The sequence below is a fragment of the Pectinophora gossypiella genome, chromosome 19 (assembly GCF_024362695.1).
Source record: "Pectinophora gossypiella chromosome 19, ilPecGoss1.1, whole genome shotgun sequence".
Taxonomy (NCBI): domain Eukaryota; kingdom Metazoa; phylum Arthropoda; class Insecta; order Lepidoptera; family Gelechiidae; genus Pectinophora; species Pectinophora gossypiella.
This window is the reverse complement of record NC_065422.1, coordinates 6675145-6698577: the sequence shown is the minus strand read 5'-3', so window position 1 is coordinate 6698577 and position 23433 is coordinate 6675145. Positions and strand designations below refer to the sequence as shown.

The 23433-nt window shown below is 36.8% G+C and overlaps 1 protein-coding gene across 1 annotated transcript in view; it reads right to left on the bottom strand.

The window, feature by feature from the left end:
- The window catches only part of LOC126375449 (transient receptor potential protein), a 44618-nt gene extending 21430 nt beyond the window's left edge, over positions 1-23188 (bottom strand). The window contains exons 1-6 of the mRNA XM_050022371.1: positions 23044-23188; positions 11746-11906; positions 9144-9288; positions 2900-2995; positions 1771-1913; positions 371-572 (exon numbers count right to left, since the gene is read on the bottom strand). Coding sequence (XP_049878328.1) covers positions 371-572; positions 1771-1913; positions 2900-2995; positions 9144-9288; positions 11746-11906; positions 23044-23130 — 834 coding nt within the window. The 5' untranslated portion in view covers positions 23131-23188. The remainder of the gene's footprint in view (positions 1-370; positions 573-1770; positions 1914-2899; positions 2996-9143; positions 9289-11745; positions 11907-23043) is intronic.
- Positions 23189-23433: the final 245 nt, after the last annotated feature.

Here is a 23433-nt window from a genome sequence, read left to right as displayed (position 1 = left end):
AAAAATCCATTTAAAGTCTTTTTCGTCTTTTTATCACAACTTTTTCTCCATCTATCTACTTAAGATGACATCAACGGAATAGTACGTTATTTTTTCATTTTCAATGTCTACCAATACATAATTATAACATGGATTGTTATTTTAGGATAATTTGGCGTTTACGTAGTTTTACCTTTCAAATTCAAATTCAAATGTATTTATTGCATTGCTACAGGTCAAGAAGGTCTTAAACAATATTACATACTTACATCCACTGCAGCATACCATACCTAGACAGGTGTACAATTTTAATTCTAATATATTTAAATTACAATTTCAATTAGATATTAAAATTTCCAGTGACGATATTATTTTTCATTCAATGTCTTACCTTATATTCGACTCTGAATTCAGTCTCCATCCGACTCAAGCGCCCTAGTTCCCAGGACAGTTGGAAGGCGGTGAGGAGAGGATCAGCTGACGAGAGGGCGATGAGGGAGGGTGCCGTCAGAGCGCGATACGCGTTGATCCGTGCCTGCGAGTGACGGAGAGAGTCGTCGTTGGAAGACTTCACGCACTCGTCGCAGCCGCATCTAGTGAGTGAAGAATTTGAGGTGAATAAAAATAAACATTTATATTTTATTAATGATTCTATAGCACTTTGTAAGACTGTCCTTTGTTTGGTAAGGTCTTTTCAGGCTTGAATCACTTGATTGTCCAAAAAAGTAAGATGATTTCGTGCTTCGGTGGGAACGTTAAGCCGTTGGTTCCGGGTATTAGCCACCACCAGTAAAAGCACCTCCACCAACCCGCATTGGAGCAGCTTGGTGGAGTATGCTCCATACCCCCTCCGGTTGATTGAGGGTAGGCCTGTGCCCAGCAGTGGGACGTGTATAGGCTGTTTATAGAACTCATTAATTCGAAAAAAATCCTGACTCGGACGTGACTTGAACCCGCAGCTGTCGTCTAGCCGGTACAAGCGAGTTAACCATTTCACCACCAGGTCCTCCTCCTGTCCATGCGAAATTCTTTCGATCTATGTATCGTCATTAAGCCGACACTGGCGCTATCTATCTAGATTATTGAGTACTAATATTTACTCAATAATGTAAACTGTTGACTTATTAGTCAACAGTTTACAGGAGCACAGGGGGGGTTTGCAGGGTCACTTGTACAGAAGCAGTAAATGTCATATTTTTATTTCAATTTTATTGTGTATGTGTGTGTATTGTGCATCTATGTAATACTAATATTAGTGAGTAAGAAATCATTGTTACTAACAACCTGGGTCCAAGTTACCCGTAATAAAAAATATTTATTTTTTTATTTTTTACATGTAGATTTCAACTTATCGTACTTGAATATTGTTGGAGATTATTGTAAGTTATTTCAATCATTGTTCTATGAAGTGTCATGCATGATTTCTTGACTTTCCTAAAATCTTGATATCACTACTTGAATCAAAGTATCGAAATAAATATCTTTATTCAGAGAAAGACAAAATTTATTTATAATTGAGTCAGGAGTGATAGTTTGATTATTCCACCCTAAGGTTTCCTCGAAGTAATTGCTGTTCAGCCATAAGGCCGTCGATTGTACTTATTTTGTGCTCTTTGTTATGTGTATCTGTGTGCAATAAAGTGTTTAGAAAAAACTAAATTGTTTAGAAAAAAGAAAAAAAAAAACTAAAAATAAAAAAACAATCAACAAAGGCAAGGTATGATGATAGTTGATGAATGTAAAGAAGAGCCTGAAGGGTAATGAGGTGATGAGCGAAATACCTGTACCTACTTGACGTCGTGTGGGATTGGCAGAGTGGCTCCCCGATCTAGGAGGATCTTGAGGATCTCGTAGTGGTTCCTGTGCGCCGCCAGGATCAGAGGAGTGATGTCTGGAGTGAACGTGGCCGCTGACGGGTCTACCGACTCCCAGCTCTAAAGTGGTGGATGTAAATTGTTAACAATTTCTTGGTCTTCTAGTAAACGAAGATTTTTAAAATAAAAGTTTTTGTTAAAAGCCCTTAAGTAAATAAAAGACCAAAAAACAAAAAAAAAACTAGGTTGCGACAGCTTGACCAGCTAATGCATGGAGTCGGAAGACTAAAAACGTACCTACCATCAACGTACCAACTTATTTTTCTTTTCCTCATTTTTCGGGTGAATTTTTGAAAGTCTTTAAATTAAGTACTTATAAGTAAGTACGTAATTTCGAAAGCGGTTTTTATTGCATTTTTTATTATTGTCAAGATATAAGACCCCCATAAATCATTCAAGGGAATGTTGGTTTCCTCGCGATGTTTTCCTCCACCCAATTACGAAATAATCACGTAGAGACATTTTCAAAAATTTGGGGGCAAATGAGTACCTTATAAACCTGGGCTATTGCAGATTATTTATATATTAAATTTTACATAATAGTGCCTATACATTACATTACATAGTATATATCGTCACCGTATAGTAAATACAAAAAAAAAAACAAAAGCGCCTTTTTGAAAAACCGCATTCGGATGTGATTTCTGTTTAAAACCCACCTCGTATAAAACCCACTAGTTTCAATCCAGGTAAAAAATTGTGGTCTTAATTTGTACATAACCTTGTTGTTTATACTGACCAACTGCAAACAGTACCATTTTTATTACAAATATAAATGAATTACGAAATACTTGGAATGAAATTAATTGCATGAAATCGAGCAGAAGGTTTCATTACGAAGGTACGTTAAGCCGTTGGTCCCGGTTATTATTTACTGATGTACTTAAGTAAGTAATCGTTACATGAGCCATGTTAGGGGTCTTTGGCGGAATAGTAACCCTGACACCAGGGTTGATGGGGTTGGTATTCCACCTCACAACCCACACGATAGAAGAAGAAGACTATAAGGCGGTATAATAAATTCTGTGAAGTTAGTATGAACTCACGTAAGGTTCTCCCGGCACATGGTTCTGCTCCTCCCACTGCAGCAGCAGCTCGACGGCTTCCACATACTCTTCCTTGATGGCGTGAAGCAGAGCATCCTACGGCATGAGATAACACTGGTGTGAGAGAGAGTCAAAACGGTCTCTGTGGTCCAATGGTTGAATGTTGGGCTCACGATCCGGAGGTCCTGGGTTCGATTTCGATTGTCCGAAAATAAGATGATCCGTGCTTCGGCGAGCACGTTAAGTAGTCAGTTTCGGCTACTATTTCCCGGTATGAATAAACCTAAAGTTATTTACCGTACCTAACTATTCTGAAACGGAGCAAAATCAATCTTAAATACATAAACTCACATTCTTGTAATAATTAAAAAAAATACAAGAATATTTCTTGTACTACAGGACTTGTAAGTTTTGATAAATAGGGCACAGGTTTGTTCACTTAAATGACTTAGTTATGCTAAGTTGGCGGGCTCTCATAACAATATAACTTAGTTAAGTATAATATTGTGCCACAGTGCAACGAGTAAATTATTATGGGAACCGCATGGCCACGTGTTCACTTACTATACTGAAACATAATAGTATCATGTATAATCATGTTTATTTTTAAATTTTAGAAAGAAACGTTTATTATAAAGGGACACCAGAGTAACAAATACAAAACAAATAACAAATATATAATTTAAAACACGGAGTAACACACAACTTACAATCAAACAAAACACATAATAAAAACAACATACACGAGAAATACAAATAATTGAGTGTATGGACTGGTCAACGATACTTGTACGGAGTGTAACTTAACTTTGAGGGATGATTCAGGCCATGATTCTGAGTTGATATCAAGTGTGTTTTTTTTTTAATTATTTTCAATTCTATACTTTTGCGATTACGAAATACAATTTGATATTAACCCGGAAACATCATCCCCCTGAGCATTCGTTACGATTTCACTAACACCCTTGTAACAGAAAAACCTATCTACGCCTACTATGGTCATACATTCTACCACGGTGCTCATAAGAAGACAATCAATTTCGTAATCTCCTTAGGATTTTAACCCTTATTTTCTACAATATTCTTGTACACTCGAAGCCTTTTAATCTGATTAAGTCTACCCAGCTACTTAACTAAAATTCATTTATTTACTTAATACCAGTTTTCGATTCGATTAGCTAAGTAGATAAATATAATAAATACAAAGAGATGATATTTTAAGCTAATTAACTAGGTACTAAGAATAGTGTTCGGATATATTTATCTGTCTACCTGTTTGGGGATTGTGGCGTGATGCTGTGATCGTGTGTGTGTGTGCTATATTATTAGTCCTTAGTATACGTATTATTAGTAAACCAAACATTCCGTTTAAGTACACCATGCTTTATTTTGAAAACAGAACATATTTTCTGACATCGCGTCTCGATATTTACGTGTAAGATAAAGATGTTAGTTATGAAAATGAGCACGCTACGAACTATAGGCAAAACGATTTCCCTCGGGTACGTGGTATTGAGAATAGATTCTATGGCTGACGTTATATGGCGCGATTCAGAACGCCTATTTGAAATTGATTTACTTACTTAAGTATTTTTTATAAAGTTTTTTAAGGCGGTTATAACGGTCATTTTTTCGGCCAAATTGTGAATGACAAGTGAAACTTTATAAACGTAATGTATGGCTTAATTAACACTATGGGTGGTATTAATAGACTAATCTCAGCTTTGAAACTGCCCTCAAGATCATGTCAATATGACAGTTCTCATATAAAAACAGGGACTTGAGCATGGTCTTGTCTTGAGGGCAGTCTCAGCTGAGATAAGTTTATTAATACCACCCTTAGACATCTATGTACATAGGTGGGTACGTGGTCTAATTATGTGACTTGCGTAGGTCTCAAGGCACCCCTCGCTCACTTTACATACATATTATACATACATACACAAACTCACGCCTATTTCCCATCGAGGTAAGCAGAGACTATGGAATTGCATTTACGTCGATCCTGACGCACTTCTATTGCTTCCTCCAGCCGGTTCAGAGTAGATCGTACTAAACCTTTTCTAAAGACATCTCCGATTTGGTCAATGTACGTCCTTTAAGTCTTCCTCTGCCAGACCTACCATTTCGCTCACTTTCTCGCAAGAAAATCGCCTCGTGTGGAACTGACCTTTTTATCACAACAAAATGTCTTCCTTTACCTTGCGTCTGTTTTATTTCAGTGTACTGTGAAAAAGAAACCTTTTCCCAAGATATACCTGAGAGAGGTGAAATGATGAAGTTATGATTAAATAAAAATCCACAAGGGAACCTCCTACGTTTGTTTCGTAATATATTTTATACTTGTAAAAGGTGGATTTGTTGTTACAATTATGTCCTGAAGCAGGCTGTGGAATCTGTCAGATTGTCACTGGGATAATCTCCATTTAATCTGTCGGTAGAAAAGTTAAGCTTTTTGTTAAGTATCCACATTCCTTAAAAGAAATGGTACGACCATCAATAAAATCAAATAATAAAATAATAATTGATGGTAATTCATTACCATCAATGGTAATGGTGGTGATGGTATCCATCTTAGGACTTCGTATCAACAGTGGCTGCAAGTTGTCTTTGATTACTTGTGGCTCTGCCCACCCCATTTGGGATTACGGGCGTGAGTTTATGTATGTGTATGTAAATGGTACGAAGAGAAAAACTATAAAAAACACGGTAAATACTAAGTGCATTATAACAGAATTATTAAGTGAATTTTTATTGCGAGATTTTCTTTAACGAGTTGAAATCTACAATACCTAAGTCAGGTAAAAAAAAAACGTGCTCCGTGGTCCTTTGGTTTGAACGTGAGGCTCACGATCCGAAGGTCCCGGGTTTTAATTCCGGTGGGGACACATCACAAAAATCACTTTGTGATCTCTAGTTTGGTTATAGGACATTACAGGCTGATTACCTGATTGTCCGAAAGTAAGATGATCCGTGCTTCGGAAGCCACGTTAAGCCATTGGTCCCGATTACTACTTACTGATGTAAGTTAGTAGTCGTTACATGAGCCATGTCAGGGGCCTTTGGCGGCTCAATAGTAACCCTAACACCAGGGTTGATGGGGTTGGTAATCCACCTCACAACCCACACGATAGAAGAAGGTAAAAGCACGTGTTCTACCATTTTTATATTTATGACAAGAGCGAATAATATTACCGCAGTATCTACTGAAAATGCAACTTTCCTCTGACTGAAAGCCAAGAATTCAGCTTTAATTAGATACTCCACACTTCATTCTATTATTTCCATTTTCGTAGCGGAGTGCTATCTGAATGAAAGCTACATCCACAGATTTTAAACCGGAAAGTTTGGCTGAAAAAGCACTACCAAAGCCATCGTAAACTTTTTAGTCTGATTCAAATCCGTTGGCACCTGTTTCTTGCACATGTTGGCCTATACATAATGTGTATCAACATCATTGATATACAGGTGTTAGTAACATCGTTACGAATAAGACGAAACTTGTCTCATGATGATGTTAACCATTTGGCCGGACAAATTGAGGCGATAAAATTCAAGATACAGAATATTATGTTGTTATATTATTATTCTCTTGTTTTTATGACGTCTTTTTATAATAAACTATTTATTTTCTATTCTATTCTTTTCTTAAATAAATTATTCAATGACCTAAGAGCCAGTTCAAGTTAATACATTCACACGTAAATATAATGATAAAACAGTCTTATCCAGAAACTTTATATACTCATAAAGTTTTCGACGGATAATGTCACAACGAAAAATTCCACTTGATATCAACTCAGAATCAGGGTCTGAATCATCCCGCAAACTTTTCGTTACGATTTCACTAACATCCTGTATATCGGTGATTGTATTGATCATTAGGTGAAGGACGTTGTTAGCTAATTATTGGTACAGATCTGCATGCCCCATCGGAATAAAACTAAAAAAAAGTCTTTTAAAATTCTTATTTTTTTTGACGTGACTTATGTTAGATTTGCCGCAAGTGGCATTAATTTAGTCGGAATACTTAAAATCCAAACTCCATTCCATTGTTCAAGTCCTTGATCTGGAATGGGCCGCAGCTGGATCATCATTATCAACCGTACGACGCCCACTGCTGGGCATAGGCCTCCCCCATGGATCTCCACGACGATCGGTCCTGCGCTGCCCGCATCCAGCGGCTTCCCGCGACCTTCACCAGATCGTCGGTCCACCTCATGGTCGCAGCTGGATATCTTCCATAATTTTGCAATCGTTTATAACTTACCTACGTTCGAATAGAATCAATTGTATTACAACACACTAACTATCTAGAGCACGGAAAAATAATGGTGCAGATTGTAATAGATACAATCTTCATTTAATTTTAGCTTCGCAGTTCTGAAACTAACTTCTATCTCTTTCTTATACATATCTTAACTTGCAGTCATAATTGGCCATACAATGGTCCCGATTCCAGTACACACCACCTAATTTTATTTTAAGTTATCCCTGTCATTTTCTTATTCGCCGAAAAGGAAAGGGACGGGCAATCGACAGGCATAAATTTTATGGAACACACGTCAATTTTAGGCAGAAATAAAAAAAAACAACGCTCCCAAAATTTTATACTGGCAAATAACCCGACAGAATGAAGTTGTCAGCACACGTCAAACGGGTTGCATGTCAGCGTGATGCCTATTTTATTCGCCCGGGTCTACGAATAAATAGGCCCGGGTTATTCATTCACTTTAAAATTAATAATTGTCAATCATCCGTCGCTTTCCTTTTCCGCGAATAGGAAAATGACGGGTATAACTTAAAATAAAATTAAGTGTCTGTAGGAATCGGGGCCATTTTAAGAGTTGTCTTAACTAAACTAAAATTATCTAAATCTCATCCGCTGGAGTCATCTATAATTTAATAACATTATCAATTGACTGTGTTGTTGTTTTAGTGGAAATTTGATATGATGTTGTTGTCTTTTTTTTGTGTGGCGTCCTTTTATAATAAACTTTTTCTATTCTAAATATTTTTTGCGCTTAATATTTTTTGGGATTTTCCCATTTTTACATCATCACTGATGTCGCTAAAAGACGTAACTGAAATTTTTGGCGAATCTGATTTGCACCCTTTGCTATTGTCAATAAGACTTAAATCATTTTAGCAAAAAATATTGATACGTCACTTTGCAAAGTCTCCCACGACATGCGATACGGGACCCTCTAGAGTCGTACAACCGTTACATGAAGGTATAAAATCGTTATAGCCAATCGTTTCGTTGAAGCCTTCGGAGCTCGCGGACAATAAAAGACAATGTTTTTCCAGAGACGGATCCTGTGTGTAGAGGTGTCATACAAGGTACGAATTTAAACTTTGACAAAAGTGCTAGACATCCGCCATTTTGACGCTCTATCTATCTCCCTCTTTTGTATATACCCTTCTCTCTCTCCTTGGCATTTATTATTCCCATCTGATGGTGGGGTCTGCCTTCTTCGTACTTCTCTTCCACTTCGCTCTATCGGACGTGTCGTTCTCGGAGACATTGCACATACACAGGTCCTTTTTGACCACATCCGCCCATCTTGTTTTTGGCCGTCCTCTTGGTCTAAGCCCTGGTATGTTTAGATTGGCTGTAACGTTACCCACATAATCTGGAGGTCTTCTTTTTACGTGCACAAACCAACGGTTTTGTATATACCCTTATAAAATTTATATGTATCAATAAAATTAAATTTTTAACATTCATCTATATATATAAAAGAAAGTCGTGTTAGTTACTCCACTTATAACTCAGATTTAGCTGAAAATTGTCAGGGAGGTAGTTTAGAGCCAGGAGAAGGACATAGGATACTTTTATCCCGTTCGACAGCCCGTGTGACTTGATACTTAAATGAAGAGCAACCTATGTTAGTACAATACAGAAATAATTATGAATGATTAATGTAGGTATTTAATTATTTTTTTGTATTTTTTTCAAATTAAAAAAAAAGTCTGCTTATTTATTGCCATTAGGGCGGAACAAAGTTCGCCGGGTCAGCTAGTTATTAATATATTCCCGTTCCTTTTTAATTTATCTTAAGCGCAGTTTTCACTAACACAGTTGGCTTAACCATTTAGACGGCGATACGGCTCACCACCTATCTCGTTGGTCTAACAGATAGCTCGGTGAGGTGTGGGTAATTAGTCTATCTTGCGATCGATGTACCTCTGACTACTCAAAATGGGTTATAGTTGTGATCTTACGTAAAAAAAGACATACCTTGACTTTAATACCAGCACCAAGAAGGAGTTTAATAAGTTCGATGTTCTCATTTTCTATGGCCGCAATCAACGCCGACCGGTTGAGAGGGTCCACGCAGTTGATGTCGAGGATGTCAGGGTTCGATGAATACTGGTCGATCAATCTGGTGGAATGAACAACTGGTTAATGTAGAGCTGTGACATTATTATTTGAAGATTAGTTGATAGGTAACAATTTAGACACGTATTTCATTTAAACATAGCGACGAGGTGTGGGTGTATCGCCCAGAAGGTGCCTGTTCACTCTGGCTTTGAAAGCACCCGGTTTATATGCATTCGGAAATACAGAAGACGGAAAAGAATTCCACTCACTAGCAGTGCGCATAATGAAGGACGATGCGAAGCGCTTTGTGCGAATAGTTGGGATATCCACCAAATTTTAATTAACGATGATGTTTTTCCGTAAAAATCGAATTTTATTTTCGGTTTTATAAAATTAAGTATCGAAATTATTAAAATATCTTATTAGGCACCATTTTCATTTATTTTGGGTAATCGCAAATCTGTTAGTAGGTACTTACCTAATTATTTTTAGGTACCTACGTAAGTACCTTATGGTAAGTATGTTAGTACTGTCTAATAAAAAAAAACCTAGCGGATAGGTTTAGTGGTTTAAACGTAAAAAGGTAACAGACAGATTGAGTTATTCGTATTGATAATTATTGCAGCTGTCTTTGTAAACAATACAATTAATAATTTTGAAGTTATTTGAGAACCTAATCGGTCCATCATAATATTACTCGTTAACTTGCTTTATAAACGCTTTCCTTATAAAAAGGTCTGTCGGCTTTTTGGCGGGAAACGGGAACGGGACAGTTGATTTCTTCATTGAATAATCTAAATATAATTAATACGAAGTGGTGTTTTGTGGTTAATGATCGCATTAAGTTAGTCGGAAAACATTCGCGACAGTGTTATTTAAATGAGTATTCGGTGGACAAAGTTTATCTACCTATTTTCGCTTCGTGCCAACAAGCCGCTTCATAACTCAAAAGTTTATGCGGACTTTTGAGTTAATTCGTTTGGGGTTCGGAGTAGGAGTCCGCTCCGAGGGTGGGGGCTTAGGTTTCATCATCATCACCCTTCATCATTTCATTAATCATCAAGAAAAAAAAATACGTAAGACATGGCTGTATGGGCATAGTTCCCTTTGCCTTACCCTTCGGGGAAAACCAAAAAAAAGGTCTGTCATAATGACTTGTTATTCCATACATTCTGTCTACTGTGTTTGCGTTTTGCCGGTGTTTCCTAATAAACATCTTTGTGAATCGAGGCTGGTATTTCTATTTTAGCCCATAATCCTTCAATAATATTCGTAGGTAAGTAAAGTACTTAAGGAAGTGTAGATGAATGAACCAAATGAATCCTTGAAACTGGGGTTGGTAACACCAATTCTACGATTAGAGGTGGCTGTGACATGATAACACACACACAGACTCGCACTAATAAATAGGATTACTTCAGCGCTTGTGGTGATTCCCATACTTAGCCGTTTCGGCTTTTGTTCTATTTGACCGAGTTTTTTTTGGGGAAATACTCGTAGAACAGTTTTTACTACTTCGCAGTAATAAATATTTTGTCCGGCCAAGTAGTTAATGCCATCTGCGGCAAAGCAATAAGTCACGTGAAAAAAAAAGCCTTAATAAATACGCAGGCATCTATTTCATACTGTCTCCTAACAATATTATTTTATTTCGGACAAACCACATAATACTATGTACATTTACTAACACGAATAAACAATATTAATTGGGTTGTGTACAAGGTTCAAGATAAATTACGAAATTCTGATTACAAAGTAAAGACAACCCCATCGAAAAACATTTTCTTTTGAATTTTAATCAAGAGAAATGTAATAATAAGTCCAATATTTTATCACGTTTTTCTATGAAAAATTACTGTTTTGATATTTAGTAAAAGTAACTAATTTGACTAGTGGGAAACAAGTCTATTACATAACCTAAGAATGAATAAGAAACCACAGAATTAAAATACATGTTTCAGCGGGTATTTGACCAGAGAGTAACACTGATTTTCATTTACAAAAAATAAAAATGACAGGAAATCCGACATAATGTGGTAGCACTAAGAATTCAATTCAATACGGAAAAAATAATTCAAGAAGAAAAAAGTAAATGGAAGCTAGAAGGTTTTTTTGACGTGACTTATTGTAGATTTGCCGCAGATGGCATTAACTACTTGGTCGGAGTTGAAACAGTGGCCTTAATATTATGAAGAGGAAAGATTTGTGTGCTTTGTATGTTTGTACTTAATACTTATTTAATAAATTAAAAAACTACTGGACCGATTTCAAAAATTCTTTTGCCATTAGAATGCTACATTCTTCCTGAGGTCTATCTATAGGCTATATGTATATTTATTAGTAGAAAAAAATAGAGATCCGTGCTAAAATTCCAATAATGTAACCCATAGCGAAAACAATTGCCATAAAATATATTTCATCGCATGCGCTGCGAAAACTATTGACGATAGAACAAAAATATTTTCTACATTACAGAACATACCAAAATCTATACGACTTCCAGTAGTTACTTCCATACCTTTTAACAGTGGCATAGTCTCCTCTGTCAGCATGGAGGAGATATGTCTTCTCCTCCCTGGTGAGAGGTCGCTCACTGATGTGTCTCAGATCATGCTGGCTGTTCCGCAGGGCTTCTTGAGAGCTGCCCAGCAACTCTTCCCGAGACCCTCGGTTCATGGTCTGTGGGCAAAAGTACAGGGTCATCTATTTGTGAGAAACTAAGGGTCTTGTTGTGCATGAGTAAGAAAACACATTAGAAATCTCAGCTTAGGTTTTATCATTCATCGTCATCACCTTTTATCATTTTTCATTAATCATCATCAAGAAAAAAAGACTTAAGACATGTCTGTGTGGGCATAGTTCCCTTTGTCCTGCCCTTCGGGGAAAACCAATATAAAAAAATGGTTTTTTTTTTACTTAAGTATGTCTTGTTTTTGTTGGTGAAAATACAATAAAAAAACTCTCCCTCACGCTAAGTATTTGTTTTCCATTCATGTTTTCCAGCTAATATTACCGACTGAAAGGTATGCCCGTCGAAAATGAGTGACAATGGGCTTTTAGTCCATACGATGACAGATTTATTTAACGGTGTCATGAAGAAAGATTTATTTTACTGAAATCTGGTCCATTTTCGGTTTCTAAATATAAAAGGAGGTTAAGTGAGACATTAAACGCGTTTTTAATTTTATTTTAAGTTATATCTGTCATTTTCTTATCCGCCGAAAGGAAAGGGACGGGTAATCGATAAGCATAACATTTATGGAACACACGACAATTTTAAGTACAAATCTAAAACAACCGTCTAAAAATGTTACATTAGCCAATAACCCGACAGAATTAAGTTGACAGCGCACACAACGGTTTGCATACCAGCGAGATACCTTTTTGATTCGCCCGGGTTATTCATTATTCATTCTTCCTAAAATTAAGAGCTGTCAATCATCCGTCTCTTTCCTTTTCGGCGGGTAAGAAAATGCCAGGTATAAGCAGGAATCGGGGCCACTATCGACGCTAAGTCGTAGACTTTTACAGAAAATTCTATTATTGTATCACCATGTTTTATTACCCGATTGCAGTGAAGCAAACGGGAGGGTTATGTGTTTGTTTTATGGACCAGGTTTCCGCCCGCGACGTCGTCCATACATGGACTTCATTACTAAGTTTTTCTCTAGAAATTGCTCGAAGTCTGTCCCTAACATGTACCCTACATATTGCTCCATATGTCTGGATTTGGTTTCACCTAATTTTGATCTAAATCAGTGTAGTGGCTTAGTCGTGAAAGTGGAACAAAAATCTCAGTGACTACTTTCTCGTGTCGTGTCGTGTCGTGATTAGTGTCACTTTAATTGATCAATAAATGATAGCAAATATGAATATTTATCCAGGCTACCGCAGGTGGCAGATCAGATTTTTTTTTGTATATACACCTCTGCCTACCTCGTCGGGGATACAGGCGTAATGTTATGTTATGTGTAATAATTTCTAAAATATTCATCATCATCAATTTAAGAGCCACGCTCTTGTCGGTGCAGCATTTTCCATACTACTTTTTTAGGGAAAAATAGGGCAGTGGTTTCCCTCTTGCCTTCCGCCCCGCAGTACTCTGTCTGACGCAAGTGAGATGGCGCCCAGAGTAGTCTATTACAAAGCCATACTAGGACTCCTGTCCTCCGCCTCTGAATAGTACTGACAGTTACTGCTGCCCTCTGTCAGGTTCCAGGTTACAGTCCCTGTGACTTGCCTCTTCCGTCCTGCATTGCCATACCGACGGCTTCCATCTTCGCCTCTGCAACCGTTGAGGTCTTCACCCGTATCCCTGGGCAAGGGTTCTACGTTATACCCCGTAGGTCTAAAGTATTACAACAGCCTTATTTTAAGTCGTAAGACCGAAAGTTCTTTCAAAATTCAAACCCAATTGTTTAACTATTGTGTCTGAAAATCTTGGCCGCCAGAGGTTAAACCTAACAAATTCGCGAATACCAGTGATATGCCGTTTAAGGGAATGTTCCCGTTGTAAAAACGTCTTTAATAGTAAGGACACTGGCTGCTCTTCTTTTTCAAATTCAAATTGGGTAGTTTCCTAGTTCAAAGGAAAAAATGTATTTTTTTTTCATGAAATTCTGATTACTAAATAAAGACAAAAGGTGACAAAAGTTTTCCTTTTTCTATTTAACTTATTTATGAATTTTAATCATGAAAAATGTAATAATAAGTGCGAAATTTTGTCACGTTGTACTGTGACGTCACAGTGTGCTTTTTCATACAAATTCCGTAGTAATTTAGTTTTTGACGTTTGGTAAAAAGTAACTGATTTGACTAGTTGGAAACTAACCTATTATACTTCCTTGTACGGTCACGAGCACTAATATGTATACACTTTGGTACCATGTCACATTAAGAAATATATTGAACTGTAAGTCTCACTAAATATCAAATATGTTACTGCGACAGAGTTCTAAAGTGGGTACATTATATTGCTTATGACTGTACTCTGCCTAAAAGTTAGGTAATAAAGCTCTTTTTATACTAGTTTTGCGCCTATTACTGCCGGGGACGTTCCCAAAGTAGGAAAATTCCCCGGAACGGCCCATCACTGCAAATAACCCACCAATTTGCTCATCATCCTCCCAACTTCGAGGCGCCTATTATTCACCATCAAGAGCGAATAACCGACTTGGAACTTTTCATTTTGCGGAAAACAATATCCGATTTATTATGACTTAATGGCAGATCACAAAGTTCACAAAGTTGATCATAGAACGGTCCACTGAACGCGAAGACAAAGGATTGACTGTGGGTTGATGCTATAAGGTAGTAAGTGGGTACCTATCCATGAAGACTTAGGTGTGTCACAAACGAACGACAAGATAATCGATCCTACAATATTATAGGCTTTCCCCTCGGGTTGGAAATGTTACGTGGAAGGCGCTTCTGTAAAAAAATCTAATAAAATAGAATATAAATTATTTATTATTTTATTTTACTTTTTTTGCGCGCTACACTGCAGCTGTACAAGTGTACTATATCCTATGCCGAAGGTTGTCTGGAGGAGATCGGTCTAAGCCATAAGGCCGCGTTTGCCTTCCTTAGAATAAGTTTATCCTGTAAATGTCTTGTAAATTTGTGTGAAACTTAGAAACATTATACAAAATATAGAAACATAGAAATATTATACTTACAGTAAAATTGGTACTGACCAAGTCTCCCTAAATTTATCCGATTTTTTTCACTGTAAAAATATATAAACTTAGACACATTTATACATTAAAATTGGTAATGACCAAGTCTCGCTAAATCTATCCGATTTTTGTCACTGTAAAAATATAGAAACTTAGACACATTTATACATTAAAATTGGTAATGACCAAGTGTCGCTAAATCTATCCGATTTTTGTCACTGTAAAAATAATAGAAACTTAGAAACATTTATATATTAAAATTGGTACTGACCAAGTCTCGCTAAATCTATCCGATTTTTGTCACTGTAAAAATATAAAAACTTAGGAACATTTATACAGTCAAATTTGTACTGACCAAGTCTCGCTAAATCTATCCGATTTTTGTCACTGTAAAAATATAGAAACTTAGAAACATTATTTATAACGTTACATATAACGTTTCGAAACCAAAAACCAAAAATGAAATCGTTGTCCGATTAAAATAACGCTCGTGTAATATGAGTCTCAGAGGATGTCTACGAAAATAACAGGTTGAACACACTTACAAATGATTTGCAAATATTACACAATCATAGTCGAAATCAGGTGAATGTTTTTATAAGGGGTAAGTTTCGTTTATTGGACTGGCTGGAACATTATAATAGGGACCTATATTTTTTATTTCCACTGGATTGGTACATATAATACATCATTTTAAAAAGAACTCAGCACGGTATTTTTTATTGTATTATAACATAACACGGGCTCTGTGGTCCAGTGGTTGAGCGTTGGATTCACGATCCGGAGGCCATATCACAAAAAAAATCACTTTGTGATCCTTAGTTTGGTTAGGACATTGCAGGCCGATCACTTGATTGTTCGAAAGTAAAATGATCCGTGCTTCGGAAGGCATGTTAAGCCGTTGGTCCTGGTTACTATTTACCGATGTAAGTGAGCCACATGTCGTTACATGAGCCATGTCAGGGACCATTGGCGGCTCAATCATAACCCTGACACCAGGGTTGATGAAGCTGGTATTCCACCTCACAACCCACATGATAAGAAGAAGAATAAATAGAAGAATAATACAGCCGTGGATCCATTGTAGCTCATTTGGTAGAACGCTTGCCTCTCTTGCAATGATTGTCGAATTTGTTTTCGACTTCATGTTTGGATTATAAATGATTATCACCTGCTCAGCGGTGATGGAAAACATCGTGAGGAACCCACATTCCCGAGAAATGCATTTTCGGAGGTATGTGACCTAACCTGTATTAGGCTGGTTTTCCCTTCGCGGGTAAGAAGGTCAGACAGACCAAAAAACCGGACCTGTCAAATCTTCAGGTTAGATTTATAAGCGGACCCTGTGAAAAACGGGATAATACTTGATATTGATTAGTACGGGCAGATGTATTAGTAGAAATATTATACCTTCTCCTCGCAAACTTTCGGGTCAAGTAGATAGTTAATGCCATCTTCTTGTCGTTTCGATTTTGGTGGCATTCATCAGCTCCTCTCGCTTTAGTTAATGCCATTTGCCACGATGACACGTCAGTAATGAGGAGCTTTTCAGGCTGCGTTCCCTAAAAAAACTGTAGATGGCGCTGTACAGTTTTGTCTTCGTTTAACCTTCTAATTTCATGGATAATAGACATAATAAATTCATCTTTTATCTTTGTTTTTGGGTGTAAATGATATAATAATAATAATAATATATAAAGATCTTTTTATTTGTTCTCCACAATGTACATAAATGGGTTTCACAAAATAATGCACAATTGAAGGGTATGTACGAGTGGAGACTGGCACCCGAGATAAGCCAGAGCCTGTGTTTCGGGATCACCAGTGCTCCAGATGTACTTCCCGGATGTCTTAACATTAGTTTTACCTATATGTATGCATGTTTAAGTTTTAAACTAAGAAATTTAATTGATGAGTGTGTGTGTGTGTGTGCGTGTGTGTGTGAGTGTGTGTGTGTGTGTGTGTGTGTGTGTGTGTGTGTGTGTGTGTGTGCGTGCGTGAGTGCATGCGTGCGTGCGTGTTTGTGTTTGTGTGTATAACTCCAGACTAACCTGGTGGTGTTAAGAGGTCTTCAGTGGCATTGTAGTTCATCCCTTTGAGCCATGAGATTAGTTTTGTTTTGCAGTAGTATTTTTTATCAGGGAAGATAAGAAGTTGTTTGTTTGAACCGTGTTATTCCACCCAGGCACAACACATCATCCACTCAATATTATTCTGATCAAAATAAAGAGAAGAAATATAAGTAGCAACATAATTCTAAACGTATCTGATGCAAATATCAAGCAACAATTATTTTTATATTGCCTCTGCCAATATAATTGGGTAATTCTCACCAAATCTCGAAATTCCAGTCCTGTGAGTTTATCAGAAAAACTAATCGACAGAAAAGGGATATTATTTTTTCTTTGAAAAGTATATCATTGCTGCTAACTATGGATATTACAAAATGTGACCCAATGAGAACAAATTTTATTTTTTTTATATAAATATATCTTTGAAAATCATTCCCTCACTATGTCCCACACTCCCGATTATAATATATTCAAGTGAATAAAATCAACTAAATTATAATATAACTGATTGCAAGTTGAACTAAACTATTAAAATATGATACATCTTCATTTATCTACTGCCATTTATAATAAAATGTTAATAAAAGGGGGTACAATTCATTGTAATACTTGTGTCCCATGATTGGTAATCATTCCCTCACACATCTACCGACAGTCGATTTATAATCATACTTTTAATGGTTTTGCAACGCTATCATTAGTTTTTGATAGTTGACAATACTGTCAATGTTTCAAAATGCCGATTTCACCTGGTGCGTGCATGACTTTCTCTTGCGAAAAGCTTTAGCAAATTTATTTCAAAGTCTACTTTTTTTAACGTCATTACTCCACAATCAATAAAAATAAGAGGTAAGTAAATAATCTAAGTTTTAATTATACTGAAATGTTTGGTATTGGGAGTAGTTTACTAACACAAAGTCGCATGCCTAAAAGTAAGGGTATGTTTACGAGATCGTTTCGTTTTTCTTTGATTTTGTCATTCCCTCACCATCATTCCCTCATGAAAATGTATGGTGAGGGAATGACGATTTATGAGGGAATGATTTGTCTACTTGAGTTTTCTTTCGCTAACTTTCTTGCTAACCTAATTTTCGCATTGCTTTGTTGCTTTAGAGAAAATAACTGCAAATAGAAAGAAGTTGTCCATGGAAGAAGCTCAATTAAGAAAGAAAGAGTATGATAGAAAGCGCAGAGAGAAAATGAAATCCGACCCCGAAGGCTTAGAAAAACTTCGGCCAAAAGAAAAACTTAAGTACTTTTTTTCTGGGGCCTACTATATTATACATATCAAGTTACATGCATACTATGAAATTGTTGAAAAAAAACATTTAATTTACAACATTTTTTTTCACAATGTTGTGTCGACCGAATTTCGAGATTTGGTGAGAATTACCCAATTATTTTTTTGTATAAATATGTACCCGAGCAATGAGAAAATAGGTAATTATCACGTTAAATCTGAACAGCGCCAACTGTATTGTTTTTGGGGAAGGTAGCGTGGAAAGTCCTTTTTTAATGCCACGTCAAAAAAACTCGCAAACTATGTTCAAGTCCTGGAAACATGATTTCTAACTCATAAAATCGAATTCAGTGTTCGTATTTTTTATTTACATCTTAAATAAATAATCATTGTGGTGTTTACTAGCCCAACGTCTGTTAGACGTCTATCATAAAAACATATTTTACACAAACGTAACATGTTATTGTAGAACATAAAAGAAAATTATTACAAAAGACGATAGGACAGACCCAAAACAGATGACCGACCGGCTTCATCATTTGTTAGAATAAAGTCAAGAGTCCTGTATTAGAGTAACGTCACTTCCCATAATACAGCGGCCACCATTCTCAGGGCAAATCCTATCTGAGTTATGACTTGTCGTCACTTTAACTTGTACTTAGAAAATGTTGAGCTTAGGTTTTTTCTCAGTTACTTATGGCTTAGATTTTTTTGCAAGTGCGATATGACGTAGTGACCGGGTATTCGTAGTGAGGAGCTCGGTGGCGCAGCGGTAAACGCGCTCGGTCTGCGATTGTTGAAGTTAAGCAACTTTCGCAAAGGCCGGTCATAGGATGGGTGACCACAAAAAAAAACAAAATTTTCTTCTCGAGCTCCTCCGTGCTTCGGAAGGCACGTTAAGCCGTTGGTCCCGGCTGCATTAGCAGTCGTTAATGACCACCAATTCGCACTGGGCCCGCGTGGTGGTTTAAGGCCCGATCTCCCTATCCATCCATAGGGAAGGCCCGTGCCCCAGCAGTGGGGACGTTAATGGGCTGATGATGATGATGATGACCGGGTATTCGGATGCTTATTTACCTACATACATTTTAAAAGCTGCCACGGAAACGCTGTTTTAATCATCTTATAAAGATGTAAACGCCTGAGATGACGATTTACCTAAAGTTCGCCAATGTTATTGTTTCAAATCAAATCAAATCACTACTTTATTGCACAGAACTGAATTTCAACAATCAGGCATAACACATGAATACAGTACAATTTGGGTGGCCTCTAGAGCAATTTCTCCCAGGCAACCACTACCAGGAAAGAAACATTTACCAAACATGGATGCGGGATGGTGCAACAAGAAATAAATACCAAAAAGCAAATTAAAGTTAATTATAAATTATAATAAATACTTTACACTACTCAAACTCTATACTCTCTACTTGGTACAAGTACTTGGGTCGGTCTTAACTAATATGGCTAGTATTTTTGTATATAAATCGATAATTTTAATTAATATTTTAGTTTGTTGAAGGAATCCTATAAAATTTGAAACCATCATAACGTTTAGTTCGATGCCGAGATTTTTATAAACAAAATTAATTGATTTAAGAAGCCGGTTCTATATTTTCATAGCGTTTTGGGGGATTTTATAAAGTTTAGGGGACATGTAGATTTTACCTAAAGATTTTTTTTTTTATGTCGGGGACTAAACACGTGGATACACTAAGTGGACAGCCACTAGTGATAAATAAGGTGTTTTATCAAGTCTAAGTACCTATTAGTGACTCTAAAAAAACTCAGGATTTTACTAGAATGTTGTTTTATTTACTAAAAAAATATCACATGACGTTACATGAGTCATGTCAGGGGCCTATGGCGGCTCAATAATTACCGTGACACCGGGGTTGACCGGGTTGGTATTCCACCTCACAACCCATACGATAGAAGGAGACTAAAAATATCGTGACAAAAGATAGTTAGAGGTATAATGGCCCTGATTCCTGCAGACACCTCCTAATTTTACTTTAAATTATACCTGTCATTTTCTTATCCGCCAAAAAGGAAAGGGACAGATGATCGACAGCTCCTAATTTTAGGAAGAATGAGTAAATGAATGAATAACCCGCCCGAATCAAAAAGGTATCTCGCTGGTATGCAAACCATTTGACGTGTGCTGTCAACTTATTTCTGTCGGGTTATTGGCCAATATAAAATTTTTAGACGGTTGTTTTAGATTTGTGCTTAAAATTGACGTGTGTTCTATAAATTTTATGCTTGTCGATTTTATCCGTCCCTTTCCTTTTCGGCGGATAAGAAAATGATAGATATAACTTAAAATAAAATTAGATTGTATTTACAGGAATTACTTAGCACCAATAATAGTTATACTTACAAATAATAAATAAATGCATAACCTCACGTGCGTAATACACGCACCCACGCGCCCGTATGCGTGCGTATTTATAATTGGGATGGGAAGAATCACAGATAACCAGAAATCAACTGGCAAACATATGACCGTGACTCATTCACAAAAAGACATATTTCACGGAAATAGTCGTTAAATCTTTCATACATTAATGCACCTATAAGATTCCTTTGAATATTTTAGTTAGTCTAACGTAATTCATATCACAAAAACACAATAAAACATCTCGGAATAAAACAGTATTTACCTACTGCAGTCATAAATGATTTAAGATATGAAACAAAACATAGCGTAGTGATTCTAGTGATTTACTATAGAGAATAGGAATAAACTATTTGACATCCTAGTCAAATGAAATACTTTTTACGAAACGTCAAAACGAAAGTTTTCTTCGGAGTTTGTATTATAATACTAACTTGTGACGTCATCAATAAAAGCGGTTAAACGCATACTCATTGTTACTTAATTCATAAATAAAATTCGGAAGTAAAATTACTTCGATTTTTGATTATCTTAGACTGGCGTCTATTTCTAGGTTATAATATTTATAATTTATTTTTGACCCAGTCAAATACCCTATTACACCTAAAGCTGTGTTTTTCTTATAATAATACAACATAGAGATACTTTTTTGCACACATAAAACGTAGATAACGTAATGTACCGTAACGTATTGGCAAAGAAAGATGGTTATAGACAATAATTATGTACTTTACGTAAGCAAACCGCGGCGCGGGTTTGCACAAGTCTGCTCATAATGACAATGTACTTTTCTATCTGCATAACCTATCTAGGGTAACCTTTAAGTAGCTTAAGTTGGTTTGTTAAATATTTTATTCAATGTTCTATTTTATAAGCTGTTGGTTATCTAAATAAAATAAATAAATAAATAATAATTCACGCTCGATTCTCTATCTGGGTAGACAGAATGTCAAGACACTTTTATGAATGTTTGATCCGCTTACAATTTTAAACTTGTTTTCAGCATCGGACTGACAAATCGATCGATCCTTATTTCTTTCTTTTATTTCCTGGAATTTGATATTTGGTTGGAAAAGCCGTTAATTACAGGGAGACGTGGAGAGGTGTGTGGGCGCAGACCTCAAACGTTTTCTACACTAGACGGAGAGCAAAACACGTTCAACAGCTGTTCGTCTTCCCGGGCGTATCGTAACATCCGACAGAGGGATTGTGTTGTTTCTAAATATGATAGGCGATAGGATCCCTTGTCATCATAAGTTTCATCATATCCATCTTGGGGCTTTGTATTAACAGTGGCTGCAGGTTGTCTTTGATTACTTAAGGCTCTGCCCACCCCGTTAGGGATAACGGGCGTGAGTTTATGTATGCAAATTTATAAAAACGGCCTCGGTGGTCCAGTGGTTGAGCGTTGGGCTCACGATTCAGAGGACTCAGGTTCGAATCCCGGTGGGGACATATCACAATTTGTGATCCCTAGTTTGGTTAGGACATTACAGGCTGATCACCTGGTTGTCCGAAAATAAGATGATCCGTGCTTCGGAAGTCACGTTAAGCCGTTGGTCCCGGCTACTACGTACTGATGTATGTAAGTAATCGTTACATAACCCTGACCCCAGGGTTGATGAAGTTGGTAATTCGCCTCACAACCCACACGATAGAAGAAGAAGAATATATTGCATTCTATTATAACTTTGTATCAAAAGTGGAGTAAGTGGCACAAGTTATCTTCAGATTACTTATCGTCGTGCTTCAAAAAACACGTTAAGCCGTTGGTCCCGGTTGTTACTCGTTACAGTCATGTGGCCTTTGGCGCCCCAATAGTAACCCTGACACCAGGGTTGATGAGGTTGGTAATCCACCTCACAACCCACACGATAGAAGAAGAAGAATATATTGCATTCTATTATAACTTTGTATCAAAAGTGGAGTAAGTGGCACAAGTTATCTTCAGATTACTTATCGTCGTGCTTCAAAAAACACGTTAAGCCGTTGGTCCCGGTTGTTACTCGTTACAGTCATGTGGCCTTTGGCGCCCCAATAGTAACCCTGACACCAGGGTTGATGAGGTTGGTAATCCACCTCACAACCCACACGATAGAAGAAGAAGAATATATTGCATTCTATTATAACTTTGTATCAAAAGTGGAGTAAGTGGCACAAGTTATCTTCAGATTACTTATCGTCGTGCTTCAAAAAACACGTTAAGCCGTTGGTCCCGGTTGTTACTCGTTCCAGTCATGTGGCCTTTGGCGCCCCAATAGTAACCCTGACACCAGGGTTGATGAGGTTGGTAATCCACCTCACAACCCACACGATAGAAGAAGAAGTATGTAGAAAGAACATGTTGACATGAATAATGATAAGCCAAAAGCTTTTTTACACGTCAAGTAAATCTTTCATGATAATGTATTTAGATTCCACTTACCATAGCGTGGATATTTGCGTTGTATCGTACGCGGATCTTCTTATTTTTTTTACGCCTCCGCATTTTGAATATTTTATAGCTCGTCATCTTTCAACCAACATTTATTTTTAGGTAAACTAAGTATTATTACAATTCAATATCAATTAAAAACACTCCACTGAACACATTAAAATCCGCATCTTAATTTTTCACTTCAGAAACATTTCGTTTTACGAAAACTTATCAGAAAAAATCACCATAAATCGTCTGAAACAGATGTACTTATAAGGGCAATGATGATGATTTCGCGACACACACACACCTAACACTTCAATGATGATAGAGACTTCTAATCATTGGACATTTTAACACAACACTGTAAAAGAACAATTCTTTCTCGCGTCTATAAAA